Source organism: Bison bison, unplaced genomic scaffold (genome assembly GCF_000754665.1).
Source record: "Bison bison bison isolate TAMUID 2011002044 unplaced genomic scaffold, Bison_UMD1.0 scf7180017864232, whole genome shotgun sequence".
NCBI classification, from domain to species: domain Eukaryota; kingdom Metazoa; phylum Chordata; class Mammalia; order Artiodactyla; family Bovidae; genus Bison; species Bison bison.
This window is the reverse complement of record NW_011494804.1, coordinates 2345717-2366070: the sequence shown is the minus strand read 5'-3', so window position 1 is coordinate 2366070 and position 20354 is coordinate 2345717. Positions and strand designations below refer to the sequence as shown.

Genomic DNA, 20354 nt, shown 5'->3' with positions numbered 1-20354 from the left:
CCTCGCTCCCCCCCCCCCACCCCCACCCCCCCCACCCCCCGGCCACACACACACTCTGCAGTTTGTGGGATCTTAGTTTCCTAGCAAGGGATCAAACCTATGCCCCCTCTAGTGGAAGCATGGAGTCCTAACCACTGGGCCCACAAGTAATTCCCAGAAATTAGTTTAAATATTGACTTTTTAAGAGCTTGCTAGACAAAATAGTGTGTAAAGTTTCAAAGATACGGAATCTGTGTCCGTTTTCATATAGAAACTTTGCTAATTGTAATTGAACTATGCACACACATAAATAAGCCCTCTGGCAACATTGATCTGGAACATAGCAAGGACTTGGCTTCTGTCCTTGTGGGAATACCAGCATACGTTGGAGAACTGTGGATTTAATTCTAGACTGCCATTTTAAAGCAAATCTTGCAATAAAGTGAGTCATACTGTTTGGTTTTCTAGTTTGTATGAAAGTTACATTTACACTATGCTGTAGTCTGTTGAGTATGTAATAACATGTCTAAAAAACAGTGTAGGTACCTTAATTTAAAAATACTTTATTGCTAAAATATGCTAAATTTATCATCTGAGTCTTCAGCAAGTCATAGTTTTTTGTAGGAGTAACGTCAGAGATCACTGGTCACAGATTCTCAGAACAAATATAATAACAATGAAAAGTTAGAAATAGACTTAGCAGAATGTGACAGAAACGTGGAGTGAGCACACACTGTTGGAAAAGTGACTTAGCAGCTCACTTGATGCAGGGTTGCCACAAACCTTCAAGTTGTAAAAAATGCAGTACCTATAAAGTGCAGTAAAGGGAGGCACAATAAAATAAGGTCTGCCTGTACAGAGAAGCAACTGTGTCTCATCTGTAATCTCTCAGTCTAATTGGGCAAGAAGACCAAGTGTACAGAATAAATCAGGGGAGTGCTCAGATGCACTGCAGTCCATGAGAAGAAAGGGGAAGATAAATGTCATCAGCAAACATGATCAGGTTATAAATTAAATCTGCTGTTTTCAGTTCTGTTAGGAGTAATTTATTATATAGACTTGTCCCATTTTATGCAGTATTTTATTTGAAGCCTACTATGTGCCAGGCTACTGCATTTAAGTACTGGTAAATATGTATGGTGTGTATGGTAAAGTGTTGATCTAGCATTTGAGTATTGGTAATATATATGGTAAAAATATGTATGCTAAAGTATTGATCTAGCATGGAAGTATTGGTAAAATATGCTCCTTGCCTTTTAGAAACTCTCAGCTTTAGTTTGAAGCTAGGGGTGGAAAGCAGGTATAAGAAAGCAGATCCTTACAATTTTAACAGAGCAGTGTCATCCAATTTATATTAATGGTAATGTTGCTCACCCAGTAGACAAATCTTACTAGAGAAAGTAGCTAGGATCCTAAATAGGGTCAAAGGAGGCCACAGAGAGACGGTACCATATCAGACTTGGAGGATGACATGTCAAGCATCTCTCTCCATGGGAGAAGAGCATCCCATGCGGAGGAACCCAGGGGAAGGAGCTTGGCAGAGAGTGTGGGACATTGGCATTGTTTTGAGGCTCCAGTGTAGTGGTAGCATGTACAACTATACATTCACCAATAACACAAGTTGGTTATTTTTAAATGTTTAGGTTTTTAACAACTTACTTGCTGTGATCTAAGTCAGTGATTTTTTTTTTATTGCAGTAAGATTACAAATGGTAGTGGTGTTTAGTCACTAAGTCATGTCCAACTCTTTTGTGACCCCATACGCTGTAGCCCACCAGGCTCCTCTGTCCATGGGATTTCCTGGGCAAGAATGCTGAAATGAATTGCCATTTCCTCCTCCAGGGGATCTTCCTGACCCAGGGATTGAACCTGCATCTCCTGCATCGGCAGGCAGGTTCTTTACCACTGAGCCCCCTGAGAAGCCCCAAGATAACAGTATCTAGAGCTTTATTTTTTTAATATATTTATGAATAGGATTGTTGGTAGCTGTTATATTCAGTGGGTAGTAAATAGATGGCAGATTCTTTCCTGAGACGCTATATCTGTATATGTATGTACGTTGATTCAAAAATAATTCCAGTGTACACTTGCATGTATTTGGCATAGAACATTAAGAGACTCCTAGAGTTCTGTCCAACCAGAAAGTTTACCTTGCAAAATCTTTATTAAGCCCTGCAAAAGAGATTATATCATCATTTTCCTTGGGAGCCAGTTTCATCTGAAGGTAGTTTTTCCATACGTATCTCTATGCTCATCAGCAAGGAGACATGGTGTTTTATACGGCAGTGTCTGTGGACATGGTCCTCCTACGTAACTAGAGTTTCCTTTTCAGGTTTTTACAAAGTATAGTAACTTACCTGGAAAGCCTAACGTTAAAATATTGTGTGTGTTGAGCCAAACATAGCTTGTGTTTGGTGCTCTGTGCTTGGAACATTTTTTGAAAAATAATTGTTTGGATTATATGGTCCAAGAATTAATCTATTTTTATTTCTTATTGCAGATGGAGTCTGGTGGTACAGTTTTGAGTACCAACTGGTCTGATGTAGGTAAAAGAAAAGTTGAAATCAATCCTCCTGATGATATGGAATGGAAAAAGTACTAAATAAATTTGTTATCACTGTATTGCATATATTCACCTAACGCCCATTGTGTATTAATACTGCATTCTTGAATTTTGAACACTGAGTACATCTTTTCAAAGATTATACCTCTTGACCTCTTTGTGCTTTAGAAATTATTTTCCTTCAAGTGTTCTAAAAGTCTAATGAAGATCATATTTTATCACTTTTGTCCTTAAGGATTTCAGATATGCTAAAATGGAATGAAGTATCATTTGCTACTAGACAGATTATTTCTGCCTAGTAGTGGGAGTGGAGAAATCATTAATGGTTGTATCTTGGGTAATTGCCTTATTTTTGATGCAGTATTCTATTAATAATTTATGAGACCTGGCAACTTTGGGTGAGCATAGATTTCTCAATTTCAGTGTTAGATCATTTGCTTTTAAAAACTGCTTTTGAATGGAGTTGTAAATACAATTTTTCTATGAAAAAGTTTGGTTTATTTACCTTTTTCTTAAGTTTTTAATGAAAACTTTGAAAAATTATTTATCACAAGGAATTCCCATTTGATTATTTTTATGAGAAATATTTGTAATTGCACTGAGAATTTTGGTCCTTACCTGTCAAATTCCTGTGTAAAACATTGACACCCGAGTTTTCTATTCTGTAAATTAACTATTCTGAAGTCTAATCTGTAAAGCTGGGTCACACAGTGATTTAGAAGAGCCCAGCTCCACTTCTTGCTGCTTTTGCCACAGCAGGATTCCTGAAATTACAGCACTGGTGGCTTGATTTGGTTTTTGTGTTTTTTGTCTTTATTAGAAAATCTCTCTTCTCACAGCCCCATGATTACTTGTGGTGGTTTAGGGCAGCTGTTGAGAGGGTAAATTAATATGTATATATTTAGTATGTATTCTGTTTCTAGAATAAATAGATACCATGGGAATACAAAAACCAAAAGACATGATCATTAACTTCAAAGACTTTATAATATAGCAGAGAGAGAAAATTAACATTCATGAAGGAATTATGGAATGGTTGAGTGGTGAACTTATTATAAATAGAGGTTTCAGATAGAAAAAGTGTTCTATGATTAAAATTCTTGGCAGTCTAAGCTGTTGCAAAGCAGAGGCCACGGATGACCGTAGGCCTGATCGGCTTTCCTGTTGTAGTTTCGGAGCCATAGTGCCCTCGAGGTTGGCGTCTGTTAGGTCTTACTGACGTTTTGTGGCAGAGCAGTACCATGTACTTGGAGAAGGAAATGGCAGCCCACTCCAGTGTTCTTGCCTGGAGAATCCCAGGGACGGGGGAGCCTGGTGGGCTGCCGTCTATGGGGTCGCCCAGAGTTGGACACGACTGAAGCAGCAGCAGCAGTACCATGTGCCCTCACAGCAGAGGATGGTGTAAATGGGAGGCAGATCGGCCATCATGTCCAAAGAGTGGGGACTCAGCCTTTTGATTTGGATCACTCGGCGTGATGTGTAGGAGAGTTCTTGAGGAAGGAGTTGGGGTGATACTGACCACGCCTCGGCCTGTTGTCACTGCTCGTTTATGCATGCCGCAGTTTTCACTTATCCTTCTGCCCCTTCGAGTTATATGGGCTACTTTTTTTTTTGTTCTTGAACACTGAAAGAAGGCAAAATGAAGTTGCATGTCTGAATTTCTAAGATTTTCTGCTTGGGAAACAAGACAGTGATGATGTTTTCTCACTACCGTTAGTCCTCGGGGGCTCTCGTTACAGAATTAGTAAGTCAGAGGCCTGCAGCACCACCCCAGAGACAAGACTCCTGGCTCCAGCAAGTCCCTGCCACCCATTAGCTCTAAAATCCTTAACAGGCTGACAGCCTTCCTGTGTCTTAGGTCCTTTATCTGTAAATAGTCTAGAGGGTCTTAAAGTTTAATTAAAAGTCCATGATTCTAAATACAGAAGCATTTTTTCCTCTTGAAAGCAGCTTCTTTTTTAGGAATGACACTGTTATAACAGAAGTCAGGTTTTTGAAAAGGTTCTAGTGCTATTAATAGTTTTGCTTGCATTTTAAAGGATGTATTATCTAAAGTTTGTTTATCTGTTGCCTAACGATGTGGGATTCAGGATTTTGCTGTGCCACATGGCGTTCCTAATATACATGACTATGTTACACAATGCCTAGTCTAAATAGGGTAGGTTTATGGGTGAAGAAGGGAATTTTAAGAAGTGGTTTGGATGGCTTGCCTTAAAGTAACACGCTAAAGTACTACTTCTCTTTTACCATTCTGTGCAATGAAAATTTATGACTCCAGAAAGTTTAAAAACTTCATCTTGAGCCTCTTAACTTATTGTCTACTATCTCAGCTTGGGTATTAATTAGTCCCACTTTCTTTCTAGGCTCCCATTTTCTTCCTCCCTGCCTGCTCCCTCCCCTCCTCTACCCCTTCCCCCTCCCCTGCTCTCCCCTTCCCTTCCCCCTGGGTCATGGCAGTACCATGGAGTACTGGAGTCCTAACCACTAAGCCACCGGGTAACTCCAACACTCCCATTTTCAGTTCTCAGACCTTCATTCCTGCCCTAGTTATCCTTTTGTTTCTTCAGAACTTAACGTTTTTCCCCTCTTAGCGTTTGTTTTCTTTTTTGATGTTTAGTCTTGGAATACGTTTTTTTCCTTAGATTCTTTATCTCTTCTGTGTGTGTGTGTGTGTGTGTGTGTGTGTGTGTGTGTGTGTGTGTGTGTGGCTTCAGTCGTGTCTGAATTTTTGCGACCCTGTGGGCTATAGCCCACCAGGCTCCTCTGTCCATGGGATTCTCCAGGTTGCCAATCCCTTCTCCAAGGGATCTTCCCGACCCAGGGATTGAGCCCGCATCTCTTGCATGGCAGGCAAGTTCTGTGCCACTAGCACCACCTGGGAAGCCTGTCTCTTTTCCTATGTCTGTAATTATTTGCACTTCGATGGCTTCCCAGAATTTTACTGTCTCCAAAGAATCTTGAACGGGATAATCTGCTGCTTTAAGTTTTGCTATAACATAGTCTCTTTAGTGGCTACCCCAACAGGTTTGAAACACCCGGGTCAGTTTTGGTAATTTGCTGTCATGTGTCCTAACCATTCAGAGTTAATAGCTAGCAAGTTCAGTCTTTAACAAAGGCAGTGAGTGGCTGCTTTAATAACCTGGTTTCTCTATCTTTATTTGGAGTGAAGAAAAAGATAGGTTTGTACTAATAACTTATAGTTTCCCCTGACCCCAGCATTTTCATTCCTTTGATTTGTGGTGTTCACTAACTGCAAAACATCGATTCATCATTGCTGTTGTCTCCCTGAGTTTGGAAAAACTTGTATGTTCTTAGCAGGTTAACTGTATAGGATAAGGAAGAAAATAATTGACCTGTCCTAAATAGATTGTTTAGATAAATTTCAAGTGAACATTTAAAATGAAGTTATGTCACTATGCTATTATGAATAGTTTAGATAGACATTTTAAATCAGTACTGAAATATTTTTTGGCTCTCCTTTCCTAGTTTACCTTTCTCTCCTTCCCCACTCATCTACATGTCAGATTAGGTCATTGATCTGAGAGATACATCATTGACCCAGAGCAGCATTGCCTATTAAATGACCCTCTGATCTGCCCAGCGAACTTTCATTTTATGGAGACCTTTGTTATCCAAATTAGAGTGCGTGTTTCTGACTTGTCGCTGTTACCAACATTTCCAAAAACAGGTGAACATTTCTGGGTGTTCTGTGTGTGTTTTTGTTTGTTTACTCAAGCTGCTTTTTTTTGTACCAGCTAGCTATAAAAAGTTTACCTTTACACTCTTGCCTGCTATTTTAGCCCCATAGAGTTATAGGTATCTTGCTGACCTCATCCTCCATCCAAAAAAATAATATATATATGTATATATCCATTATCTCTGCATTGGAGGAAGCAAGGGGGAGGAAATGTAAAAGCTAAAAGGACAAAATAGTGGTTTCTGGGCCAGGAGGGTCAGAAAGTGTTTATCTTTGGCTGCACCGTATGCTTGTGGGATCGTAAGTGCCCCTGAAAGCAGGGATCAAACCAGTTCCCCCTGAAATGGAAGTACGGCGTCTTAGCCTCCGGAATAGCAGGGAAAACCCCATGTGTAGCTCTAGATGAGAGGGGTTTGTCAGCACTGATCCAGTTTCTTTTGTCTCCAACAGTGCATATTCTCTTGTAAAATCATCTTAGACATACCACAAGATTTTACTTTGGAAACACTCGGGAACTTGTGGGTAAATTGGAAATAGTGATTGACTCAAAAGGGTAACTACTGGGGGCTACACTTCCGATTTGCTTCTGAAATGAATTTAACTCTTAGCCTCTCTTCCTCCCTCAGTAAACTTATCCCCCCAAATCAGCTAAAATCATACACATTGCTAACCCTCGAGGGCAGTAACAGTGGTAGCTGTTTGGTACTAGGGCTGTTATGGGCCGGGTGTGTTCTGTCTGTACTGCCTTGTAACAGCCTTGTGAAGTAGTGATACCATCCTATCAGATCAGGGAAACCAGGCCCAAGTGAAGTTCTTTGCCTAGTTCACGCCACTGATCAACGGTGGAGCTGGAATTGGAGCAGAGTGCGGCCCATCAGACTTCAGTTCCCATGCTTTTTACAACTGAATGAATTGGGTGACTGAGTGATTTTTATTAATGAATCAAGTGTCTGACAGTGAAGCAGAGAATGTGCAAGTTGAAGTTTTAAATTCTTATACATGGGCTGGGAAGTACATTTCTTAAAGATCAGAGTATTGTCATCAGTTTCTTGAGTAGGAAAAGTTACTAGGAGTCTAGATCTCTTGCCCTTTGAGGAGGTAATTACAAGCAAGTGGTCCTGACTTGTGTGAAAGATTTTTATTTTCTCAGATGCAGATAATTACAGAGAAACAAGATACGCTTACAGCTGTACAGTTGAAAGAAGACGAGCACATTATTCCTGACATACTCTTGTTCGTTAAACTTGGGAGCTCACGCTAGTTTTCCTTGTTCAAATGCTAAAATTGTCTTAAGGTTTTTCTCCTACCTAGTTACACGTTTTAGAATCAGTGAATCCCTGATTTTTTCAGTAAAATTGAAATGATTCAGATTTAGTCCATTTGTTCCAATCATGTTAGCATTTTACATAAGTTCTCAATTTTGGCTTGTCTGGAATCTTCCAAATGTTACCTTTGCTGTGCTTTTGAATTTGATTTTTTTAACTCTTACGTATGCATTGAGACTTCTCATACATATCTCATTGACTTTATTTTCTCTTACAAGGTTCAGTTATAAAAAAGATGTTTCAAAAACAGTATTGTTGGCCCCAAAATAATTTTTTTACATTAAGTTTAATAAGTATAAAATAACCACCAAATAAGTAACCCATCAAAGTAAATATTGACACCTGTTATTTATGGTTAAGTAAATTTAGGTTTTCTTCTGTTAAGACTTCAAGGCTGGTATGTTTTTAGTAAAATGCTCATGAGTGTGAAATCCCTCACATCTGCCGTTTCTGCAACAGCAGCTCCCCGACGGCTGCTGAAGTTGTGATGTTCAGTAGAAGGAAGCTTGAGCTGTCTGCTGAGTGGGGGCCAGCTCCCCGCCTTCCCCACTCCCGTGTGTTTCACCTGAGGGGCAGGAATCAGCAGTCAGCTTCCAAATCTGAGATCCCCAAATCTGCTGTGTTTGTTGATCTTTTGTCACTTGTCAACAGCCCCTTCTCAAATTCCTCTTCAGTAAGTTTGCCTTTTTAAAACTTTTTTGAGAGCCTTGTGTCATTCAGAAGTTCCTCCATGACTTCAAGGAGGAAAATAGGAATAAAATAGTCTTCAGTGCTTATAGATGGGCATTTGCAACTATACTGCTCCACAGTACAAGCTATGAGCGCTCTAAACAACAGTAAACGATTACACGTGCTGTGTGCTCAATGCTCCGTTAAGTGCAGTAAGTGGCAGTGCTGCATAGTGGTTAAACGCGTGGACTCTGAAGACCGCCTACTTGAGATCAGTCCTGGCTACACTGCTTACCAGCTGTGTGACAGCGGGCCAGTGCTTAATGTCTCTGCGCCCCAGTCTTCCTGTTGATGAAACTGGGCTAATACCCACCTCGTGGGCTTTGATGGGTGGAAGGCATTAATTCTACAACTATTTATCCTAATCCAGATGGTTCTAAAAACTAAACGTGTGTGTGTGAGTCAGTGGTTAAAAATAAAATCTAAACTTAAAATATGAATAGTCATATATTTTGCTGCAGAAATATTCATTTGTTCACAGAATGCTAATGCTACTGCAGATCCTGCTGAGGTTATTATAGAATACATAATATATCTATATGACATTCTAAAACTTCTGAATTCACAAACACATCTGGCCCCAAAGTATTTGAATTGGGTTATATGTACTTACATATGTAAAGTGCAGAGAGCGGTTGCTTAATGTTGTGGATAACACCAACATGCTTTTAGGCTGAGAGGTTTAAATACTATAGAAAGCCTTTCTAAGTTCAGTCCTTCAAGATTCAGGATTCTGTCTGAAGAAGGTATATCAGCTAGTTAAAAATAATGTGTAATTTAAAAATTTTTTAGCAAGAGCATAAAAGCTGATCGAGAAACTTTTATTTTGAATCAGTAGTTATTTTAATTTACTTAAGCAGAGCTTAAATATGCACGTGTTGTCAGCATTACTTTAAAAAGAATCATGAAGTGTGGCCAGAATATACAGACTGTGTGTAGACTGTTAAGAGACTTCCTTTCAGAAGTTCTTTGATTTTAATTCCATTTTAATTTAAGTCTCAAGACAGAAGAAAACTATTAGGGCTTATAAAAGCAAGTTGCAAGATCTCAGCACTTGGAGCCCACCACATTCTGTCCTGTTATTTCCATCCGTGTACAGAGGCTGACAGTTGCTTTTTGCAAGAGTTAGTTCATTGGTCTGTTCCCTCTCTCCCCTGCTCCCTGCCCCTCAGACGGTCAGTGGGGAGCAGGATGTCTGTGCAGTACCTTGTATATACACTGCATGCGCAACTACAGACTCAAGTTCAGGGGGCTTCTCTCTCAACTGCCACTTCTTGTCAGTCATTTGTACTCTAGCATTGACCTTTTCTGTGACCCATTTTACATAGATGAACACTTTGCTAATTTAGCTGGTTTAATGTAGTGCCTATGAAATATGCTAAGAAATTGAATGTATTTCCTTGGAAATACTACTTAACTATTTTGCTGTTTATTAGTTGCAAAGTGATCAGTTTCTTTCATTTTGACTACCACAGAGGTAACTTATAGCAGAAAGGATACTAAAACATGAATCTGAAATCTTAAAATCCCTATTTGGATGTTCATAATGGTGTTTTGAGGACAGTGACTTAACCCTTCTGAACTTTTTTTGCCCTCGATGCAGATTACCTGTCAGGGCTGTGAGGGCTTAGTTGTCCTGACTCAAAAGAATGTGGCCAGCAAATGCCAGAAGTATAAAGTCCTTGATTTTTTTTTTCCCCCTCAGTGCTGTTGAGTATTGGAATTCCTAAAAAGAAGATAACAGATTTGTTACCTGTGCTGTTCAAGGGCTTTTGTAATTGAGCCTCAGCCATCAGTATATAAATTTCTTCAGGTGTATCTCTCACTGCTTCACGGTGCACCTGAGATCCAGGCACACAGGAATAGACTAGGGGTTTGCATACTTTTTTATGTAAAGGGCCATGTAGTGAATATTTTAGACTTTGCCACATAAAGACTACTGCATGTTCTTCTTGTTTTTAGCTTGTCTTTTGTCTGCTGTCTCTCAAATATCCCATGTGTTTTCACCCCTTGCACCCAACCTGGAAAGCCTGTTGCCTTCGTTGTGTCAAAACTGGGCTCCCGTGCTGCCTCCAGGAAGGCTGTGTGATCTTGTGCCGCTCTGTCCGCCACTGGCTTTGCGGCAGTTGGATCAGGCTGCTTGCTTTTGGTTGAGGCACCTGTTAGAGCCATTGATAGGGCAAACCAAAACCACCGTAGCATGTGAGCATGTTTGCGAGCTTGATCTGTCTTTTATCAAGTCACTGCAGTTGACTCATTTCTTCACTCATGTCACTGGGCTGCTGTGGGGAGGATGGTGCGGGCTGGCTTCCAGCTTTGTATCTGCAGTACTTCCCTGGTGCATAGAGAGGAACCCTTCACAATTTGGTAAATGGTCTTGATGTTGCACGCTGCAGAGAGAAATTTCCTTGTTTTCTTCTCTTCGTTCTTGAAGTGTCCTCAGAATACTCTTGTGAAGTCCCCCGTTCCACACCCCCTCATTCACTGCCACTCCAGCTGTGATGTGGAGGGGTCTCGCGGACGCCTTTGTAAGGCACCTCCAGAGTGTCACTGGTTTTAGGGTTAGTTGTGTGGTATCTGTTCTACCCTGCGTGTCCTACGTCTTTATTCACTTACTTTTGAATCTTTGATGCAGAGCACATAATGCCTTTCATGTAGTAGATATGCAAGTGTTGGAACTGTTATTTTACACTAAACAGTTTTAAAAAATTGTACTTTGTTTTTAATATGTGACCTTGATATTATTTATTCATCTGCATATAAAATAGTGATTTTTAAAACAGATGACTAACCTCCGGTCATGAGAAAATCTGATTTATTCTTCGGTTATCTTCATCACTAGAGGGAATAGCAGTTATGTAACTAATCAAAAACCATGTGATATTCAGGTGTGTTGTGATTAATTTAAATTTTTAGTTTCCTTTTATTTTCCCCTCAGTGTTTTAAAACCAAAATATGTGGATTTCCTAAAAGAACGGACTGACATTTACTTTTTTATTAGGTTAGTTATTCTTTGAGAAGAGATTTTTAGCCCAAGAAACTTAGGTAGAGTAGAAGAGGCCAGAGTTTTACGAATCTAGGAATTTGTGTGGAGATATGCACAGGTCTAGAAGCCAAGAGTGAATCAAGCAGTTTCATTTATAAGCATACCAACTTCTGGAGGTGAACATTTGAGCTGCTTACTAGTACGTTTTTTTTTCTGGAAAACCCCCAGAGAAATGCTGAGATACTGAATACTATATGAACCTCTTTGGTGAGAGTTGCATACTTTATTTTTGTAAATAATATTAATACCTTTGTGGTCTTTCTGTCAAAAGCCATACTTTTTTCTTGGAGTGGGTTTTCACTTTAATATAGGTAATAGAATAATATATAGAGTAATATAGATATGTGAAAAATTCATATTCATGGCATCATACCCATTCTCATCAACACTGAAGGCCAGGTATGTACCAGACACTGTTTCCAAAGCAGGGGGCTGCACTGGTGAATGAATTCTCTGCATTTATGGAGCCTAGCTCGTGGGGGAAATAGGCAGAGTGCATGTTAATGGTGTTAACTAGATGCTGAGGGAGAAAACTGCATATGCAAAGAGGACAATTGGTGGTTGACACTTGATGTAGGAGCCCAGTTGAGAACTCAGTGAGCAGGTGATGCCTAAATACAGACTTGAAGGAAGTGGAGGGAGCCGGGAAGATGCTTGAGAACCAGCACTGCCAGCAGAAGGAGCAGAGGCTGCTGGGGATGCGGCGGTGCTGGGGCGGAGCGAGTGAGGGGAGATGGGGTGGCTGGAGGTGGTGGGGGCCTCCGTCACCTAGGGCCTTGCTGGTGGTCCTGGTGAGGTGATGGTAGCTAATGCCAGGGCTCGCCCCAGCTTAATGTGGAACCCTGTTGTTCTCGGTGCTGTCACAGTTTATGTCTTCACATTTTATTAAATGTACATGCAGTCAAATGTAGTTTATAAATCTAACAGGGATTGCAGTGGAGTTTACTTTGAACACCTGATGATGTGAATGAATTTGACTTACAGTTTATGACTTAATGGTTATATGTGAAATCCTTAGGGTCAGTATTTTATTGAAATATTTATTTCTGTTCTTTTCACATTACAGGTGATATTACATTTCAGTTTAATCTTTGTTTAGCAAAGCTGTTTCCTGTTCTGGAATCTAAGTATAGAAGACTAGATACTGAGGTGAAATTGGGTTAATTAGAACAGCTGATGATGAACAGAAACTTAGTAAGTGTGGTACAGGATTAGATGTTGAATAGAATTGTCAAAGATCAGCAGGCATGTTTTTATGGGCCATCTGGCAAGACTAGAAGTAGTTTTGGGACCTATATTCCCTTAAACATGTATTTGCATTCCATTCCTTGTCAACATGAGACAAAACAAAAATCAGAATTTTAGAGCCAGAATGAATCTTAAATACTGACTAGTCTAAATCCTTAGTTTTACAAAGGAATTTTTTCCCAGACACACTCGTATATACTTTCTTCATAAGCGTTCTTTCACTTAGACAGATAGAATTTAACTTACATAAAACTTAAGCTGTTTACCCCAGTCTTGAGCTGATCTTCTGACAATTGTCCCAAATGCCAGGCAACTAAAAATTACAGCTTTGGGAAGGTATTCTGTGTAGGCTTGAGGGTGAACAACCTCTGCCTGCGAAGCTTGTTCCTTACAATGTAGGCTCTCACTGCTTTCCTCCCGAGATTTGAATCAGTAGGTTTGTAGGGCCCAGTAAATCTGTTTATTGTGACCTGGTGACTTCAAAGTATGTGACCTGGGACCTTACCCTTAAGAAAGTGATTTCATAGACTAAAAGATTAAAAAGTGAAGTTATTAGTGCTCTTCATCTCTTATGTCTTATTTCCAAAAAATTATAGAGACAGGTGAAAAGCTACTCGGGATCTTGTCCTTTTGAAGAATCTGTTTCCCTCTAATGTAGATGTGAGGCAGAGGAGAGGTGCTTAGTGATGGTTTTTGTTCCTCTGTCAACAGAACCTTACGGTCATTACAAGTCATTGAATCCATATAACCATGTGGTGTTGCACATGATGAAAATCTTTTTCAGTCAAGTGAAGCAAATTGAGACCATTTGGACAATGTGCTATTTATTGTTGCTGAGATATTATTGAGCAGCGAATACTAGAGTAGTCAGTATCCATGGAGTATATATGGAATATCATAGTATTGATTTAAATAAGGCAACTTCTTTAGCAACTGGAATATTCTCAGATGTTGTATGATTACACATAGGTGCTAAATGAATTAAACATTGTAATGCTGGTTGATTAAGTCAAGTAGGATGTGTGTTAGGGGAAAGCTTTCTCGAGTGGAGATCTTTCTCACTTCGTAGCTGTAGTTTCCTTAGCACCTTCTAGGCAGGAGTATGGTTTTAATTAAAAAGAAACCACTTGCCTTTAAAAGCATAATTTCCTGCTGAGAGGAAGTTTATGCTGGGTAAGTTTATTCCAGGTCTTTGACTGTGTCAGTATAAAGTAAATCCATCATAAAAAAGATGGATAATGGTCTATGTTAAGGAAATAAATAGGCGGTTGAAAAGAAAATTTTTGGTAAATAATCCACACCTTGGGAAGCTGAAGAACAGGAAGCTAAGGAATTCATGTTTTTAAGAAACTGCAAGTAAATGTGCAAATATAATGCTAGTTTTAAGAAAAAGTGTACAGAGTATTTCTTCCAGACTATCTCATTGCTGTTAAGATTTTTGCAGCCGTGTTACAGATGAGAAAAAGGAGATTGATTCAGTTGCAGAAATTTGATAGGAAGAGAATTTTTGCACAGGAGCAGGCACAGAAAGAAGAGAAATGTGACATGTGTAACGTTACTAGTAAACTCACAGAGGGAGCTTACAGTGGGGCATGCTTCTTAAAACAAATGGTGTTTAATAACTTGGTGGTTAACCTAGGGACTTCTTTATAGCTTTGTTACTGGTCTTTTTATCAACCCATGGTGATAACATAGATCCTAATAAAGACTGACTCTTGTATATTTGATTTAAAAATTATTAAGACATGGTAAAGGTTCAGTCAACCAAAACACCTTAGAAAATAGCATTAGCTATTGCCAGGTTAGGCTACATCAATACATGCGCAAATGCATGTATAGATGTACCTACCTTTACATAGGAAGTACCTAAAAATTGTATGTAAATTGATTACTTTTGAATGTAAGCATTTTAAATAAAATCTGTAGTTGAGTCAATCGATACTAACTTAAACTGGTTCTGTAAATTGATTCTAACATACTGGGCTTTTTCAAAGTGAAACCTGTATATGCATATAAAATATGAGCATGCATATATGTACAAAAGCCCTTAAAAGGAATTCAGCTTTCTTTTATAAACAGCAGAACTCACTCTGCTTGTAAAGCATTTTTGCTGAAGTTTGCGTGGTTGACTTACATTTGCACCTTTCTCTCTGCATATGCTCCTGGGGCTATCTGCATGTAGGTTTTTGTTGACGCCCTCCTTCCCCTCAATAAGTCAGTTAACTTAAGAGGAAATGTGACATTTCTATAAAATAAATGTACATAAAACAAATCAGCATATTCAGCTTATGCAGAAATAAAAATTATTCCACTCACACAAGGAATTTCTACTTTGTAAAAATGTAGCTTGTATTTCGGACTGTAATAAAATCTGGTATAAGAACACCTGTTGAGTGGGTTAAGTGATTATTCTGAATATATTTGCTTTTTTAGTGTCAACAGTTATTTGAGGTGATGGTGGGAAGGGGGTTTAAGGATGAGGTTAAGCAAATTCTTAACATTGTAGAGGAAGTTTGTTCAGTGAGGTATGTCATGTGATGTGGATCACTTCCTGAAACCCAGCAGTACTGTTTTTCATTTTCTCTGCTGACATAGCAGCACCGATCACGTTTAAGACTACTGAGTCAAGATGGGACTCGAGGACCTTGAAAATGAACCTGTGGTGTCCTAAGGATTGGTCTGCCTCACCACTGAGGATTAGCTAAAGGACAGGTCGAGGTTCAGCACTGCAAACTGGGCAGCATTTGCAGCTTTTGGACTGACCAGGTCAGAGGTCCCTTAGGGATTAGGAGCAGTTTGTGAAAAGTTTGTATTCTGCAGTGTCCCCTCTCCCTTAACCAAATATTCTTCTTTGTACACTCGATTCTTCTCTTTCAAAGTAGACCTTTCGTTTTTCTCATTGAAAAATTTGAGTCTCTTTGTCATTCCTGCATTTAATCCAATTTTGACTTTCCCCTCTGTCCTTAAAAAGGTCAAAGCTTTGGCTCAGATGGTAAAGAATCTGCCTGCAATGCAGGAGACCTGGGCTTGATGCCTGGGTTAGGAAGATCCCCTGGAGGAGGGCATGGCAACCCACTCCAGTATTCTTGCTTGGAGAATTCCATGGACAGAGGATCCTGGTGGGCTACACAGTCCATGGGGTCACCAAGATGGACACAACCAAGCAACTACACTTTTTCTTTTTCATCCTTAAAACATCCATTTTTTCCCCCTGCTATGTTGACTTCCTTAGGTGCCGAGTGACTTTCATAACAGCATAATCCCATTATCTAAGTTATCCACCTATATTTCATTTACTTGTGGTGCTTTGAAGAGGGAGCATCTTTTCAAGAGGCAGCCTTCCTTCCCTCGTGATTCACTGTCCTCCTCCCTAAGGCTGGCACCCTTCAGTGCCCACATGGAAAGCTTCCAAGGGGCTCCATGTAAAGTGGAAACGACCAGCCCCCTCCTTGCCCAAAACCTTCCGTTGGTTTCCTTTGCCTTCTGTGTGTGTGTGTGTTCAGTAGCTAAGTCGTGTCCGACTCTTGGTGACTCTGGACTGTAGCCCTCCAGGCTTTTCTGTCCATGGGATTTTCTGGGCAAGAGTACTGGGGTGGGCTGCCATTTCCTCCTGTTCCTTCTTCCCCCAGTAAACTCAAAGTTGACATGCAATATCATTTGGAGCTTCTGCCTCTGTTTCCATCCTGACACGCCTGCCTCAGCCTGAATGCTTCGTTTCCCTGCTTAACCGCACAGCCTCACGCCTCTACCGGAACTGCTCCCTCTGCCTGGAATGCCCTTACTGTCACCACCTGGCAGACTCCTGCTCATCCTCAAAGACCCACTGAAGGCCTTCTCTTCCCCAGAAGCCCAGTGCTCCCAAGTCTGTCCAGGCCTTTGGTGTACTGAAGCCCAGTCATCTGCCTCATGAGACCGCAAGCACTTCTGGGGTGGGATCACTGCCTCCCGTCTTTTTTCCTCTTTGATTTGCAGAGGCAAGTACATAGAGGCTGCTGGGTGATGGAGGTGGGAGGTGGTGTGCGTAACCATTGGCACTGACTTGCTTAGTAGAGGGGCAGCCATTTTGAAAATGTAAAATTTGTAGCTGCAGGAAGTTGGTGCTGCCTGAACAGTGTGACCATACATGTCAGTGTGTCTGTCCTTCATCCCTTTTTTCTCCAAAGACCTAACTTGCTGTTCATCCCATTCAATGTAGGTATATGGGTGTTCGTCTGATAACCAAGTTTCAGAACTAGATGTATAGTAGTAAGATGTCTTTAGACTATGGGACCGTTGTGGTATCACAACCTTTCATCTCTCTGAATCTTTGTGTTGTTTTGGAAAACTTACTTTCTTTAGGAAGGTTTTTAATCTCTCAAAACTATGAGAGTCAAAACTAAAATGTCAAAAATATGAAATACCTGTTCATCTTCCTGATCTAACCTCTCAATTGTTAAAGACAGTCCTTGGTCCTGAGATTCTTTCTGTCATTATAAATAAGCCATTCCTCCTCAGCCGTGTCTGTCAGACAGCGCTGCCCGCCGTGTTATTAGGAGAGTAACTCAACTGGTAACTGAACTATGTCAGCAGCCCAACTTGTACTACAAAGGTGGAAATCATTATGCTGCTTCAAGCCCGAAGACCACTTAACTGACAGCAGCTTGAAAGGGCTGTGAAGACCTGGCTTTCAGAATGTCGGTGGAAGCGCTCCCCACAAGTCTGCTTGGCCTTGCACTGAGCTTTCTTCCTCATCCTAGAGCGCTCTTCCTGGGCGCCGCTCTCAACAGGCCAGCCTCCTATTCCCAGGGTCTCCCGAGAGCTGCTGCCTTCAGGGTGATGTTCACTCTCAGGGAGATTTCAGTAGATATCTCATTCTCCCTTTTTTGTCTCCTTTTTATCTGGGAACTCTGGGGGCACATTTGCAAGACTAGGAAAGAACAATCAAGATTAAGAAAAACAGGAATTCTGAGCAAGTAACAACAGAAGACAATCGTTTTAGTCTGTGAATTGATTTAAAAGTAACTCAAGTGTACAGTTGAGATCTTTGATATATTGTAAGTAATTTTTCGTGGTTATTTCAAAATAGCTTGGTAAGGAAGGCTTAAAAGCAGACCTTCCTGGCAAAGAAAAGCAAAACAATAGCAAGTAATAAAAGGATTATTATGATATTTTAGACTTAAAACTACCCTCTCAGTACTTCTGCAATTCTGAATAAAGTTCTTACATAAAGCATTGAAAAGCATTCTGTTCAGTGTCTCGAATAACATTGCTCAGATGGAACAGAAAATCCGTCATGGTCCCTTTAGCTTCAGGATGCCCCAGGCTTTGGTTGTCTCTGGAGTTTGACTTCTTCACAGCGCCTGCTCCCTGAACGCTTTCACACCATGCCCAGGATGCGGGCCACCCACCAGCTACAAGGCATGATGACTCTGCAGGCGGAACGGCAGCCCTGGTAGTTATAGGGCCATGGGTGGTAGCCCCCCAGAGGCTCACAGATCTTCTGGCAGTGGGTGTAGCTCCTCCTGCATTCTATACAGCAGATTCCTTCATGATCCAGTCTGGGGTCGAATGTCATGCTTTCTCCTTCCTGCTGCTGTGAAATAAAAGAGAATTACTTGTGTTTCCTTCATGAGGCGACATTTATAGCACGCACGTTATTTTAAAATAAGGTCTTAAATGTCTCAGTGGTACCAGCAATCACTGTTTTCCATAAGGCGCTTTCAATCTTTAAAACCTTATCATTCAGAAACCCTTCTAAACATGAAGGAACTTCCACCCTGCCTGATCGGTCACTTACAGGAAGATTCTTTTTTTTTTAATGGTAAAGTTTCTCCATTCCCAGGTGGTACTAGTGGTAAAGAACGCACCTGCTAATGCAGGAGACAAAAGAGACAGGGGTTCCATCCCTGAGTCAGGAAGACCTGGAGGAGGGCACGGCAACCCACTCCAGTCTTCTTGCCTGGAGAATCCCATGGACAGAGGAGCCTGGCGGACTGCAGTCTATGGGGGCACAAAGAGTCAGACGTGCCTGAAGCGACTTAGCACGCATGAAGTTTCCTTATGCCTTCAGTGAGCCGTGGTTACCACTCAGTAGTGGCTCAGCTTGTCTTAAGTAGGAAAATAGGAAGGAAGCCTGATTCAAAAGTACCATTTCTGCCACTGAGGCCCCCTGGCATCTTGTAGTAATGGTTTCCAGGGCTCTGGGGAGCGTATGTGGGATTCACTGGTCCAGGCTAACAACAGATTGCTTTTTCACTCGCACTGGCTGAGAACGCTTACCAAGTCGTCTGGCTTCTGCCTTCGTGTCAATATAAGGGTCTGTAGCCCCCAGGAAAGGGCACCATTTACTGTGTAAAGATTGAAGACCGCAAACTTTACGTGCTAGTTTGTATGAGCCACGATGATAGTTAACTACCAACTTGTACTGAAGTTAAAGTCACCTTGTTACTCACTTGCTCAGTGGTGTCCAACTTCTGTGACCCCATGGACTGTATGTACCCCGCCTGGTTTCTCTGTCCATGGAATTCTCCAGGCAGGAATACTGGAGTGGGTTCCCATTTCCTTCTCCAGGGAATCTTCTCAATCCAGGGATCGAACTTACGTCTCCTGCATTAGCAGGCAGATTCTTTTACAACTGAGCCACTTGGGAAGTCCCAAGGTCAAAGACTCTGATGCTGGGAGGGGTTGGGGGCAGGAGGAGAGGGGGACGACAGAGGATGAGATGGCTGGATGGCATCACTGACTCGATGGATGTGAGTCTGAGTGAACTCCGGGAGTTGGCGATGGACAGGGAGGCCTGGCGTGCTGCAATTCATGGGGTCGCAAAGAGTCAGACACGACTGAGCAACTGAACTGAACTGAAGGTCACCTACAGAACTCTATTTTCACTGCTGGAAAGATCACAGAACTGGAAGAAATTTGGCACCTGCCAAATTGTGTGTCTGGGTTTCCTTTTCATGAATTTCTAGGGGTATAGATTCTATATTCTCTTTATTATGGCATTGCATTACAGTGGGGGGGAAAAGTCTGTATCAGTAGTGTAAATTATTCAATTTAAAGCTCTTTCCTGGAGGAACAACTTGGCGGAGACGCAGCACCAACATAGGTTAGACTTCAATGAGCCAAGTGAACTTAAGCAACCCTATCACCTTTTCTGGTATACTTTTTTTATTCAACTATTTTAGGGGTGGGGGGCATTCAACTGTAAGAAATTTCAGACCTAACTGAAAAAAATGGAGAAAATTGTGTACTTGAACATCATTTAAATTTGACAGTTGCTAACCTTTTGTCATGGAGAAGGCAATGGCAACCCACTCCAGTACTCTTGCCTGGAGAATCCCATGGATGGAGGAGCCTGGTGGGCTGCAGTCTATGGGGTCGATAAGAGTCGGACATGACTGAGCGACTTCACTTTCACTTTTCACTTTGATGCATTGGAGAAGGAAATGGCAACCCACTCCAGTGTTCTTGCCTGGAGAATCCCAGGGACGGGGGAGCCTGGTGGGCTGCTGTCTCTGGGGTCGCACAGAGTCGGATACGACTGAAGCGACTTAGCAGCAGCAGCAACCTTTTGTCAAATTTGATTTAAGTATTTAAAATTCTAAAGTAAATTTAAAGAGACTTGAGAGCATTGTGACATTTCACCCATAAATACGTTAGAATGTTTCTCCAAAATAAGATATTTTCCTGCACCACACTGCCACTAGGACACCTCACAAAACTAACAATTCCTCAACACCATCCAATAAACTTATGTTCACATTTTGTCATCCAAGTATTTGTCTTACT

At 41.1% G+C, this 20354-nt stretch overlaps 2 protein-coding genes across 3 annotated transcripts in view; one reads left to right on the top strand and one right to left on the bottom strand.

Annotated features, from left to right (window-relative positions):
* SUGT1 (SGT1, suppressor of G2 allele of SKP1 (S. cerevisiae)) overlaps window positions 1–3500 on the top strand; it is a 41803-nt gene extending 38303 nt beyond the window's left edge. For both annotated transcript variants that reach the window (XM_010846151.1, XM_010846150.1), the window contains exon 13: window positions 2480–3500. In XM_010846151.1, the coding sequence (XP_010844453.1) occupies window positions 2480–2581 (102 nt within the window). In that variant the 3' untranslated portion in view covers window positions 2582–3500. The remainder of the gene's footprint in view (window positions 1–2479) is intronic.
* Window positions 3501–15731: 12231 nt separating this feature from the next.
* LECT1 (leukocyte cell derived chemotaxin 1) overlaps window positions 15732–20354 on the bottom strand; it is a 37398-nt gene continuing 32775 nt past the window's right edge. The window contains exon 6 of the mRNA XM_010846180.1: window positions 15732–18159. Within this exon, the coding sequence (XP_010844482.1) occupies window positions 17944–18159 (216 nt within the window). The 3' untranslated portion in view covers window positions 15732–17943. The remainder of the gene's footprint in view (window positions 18160–20354) is intronic.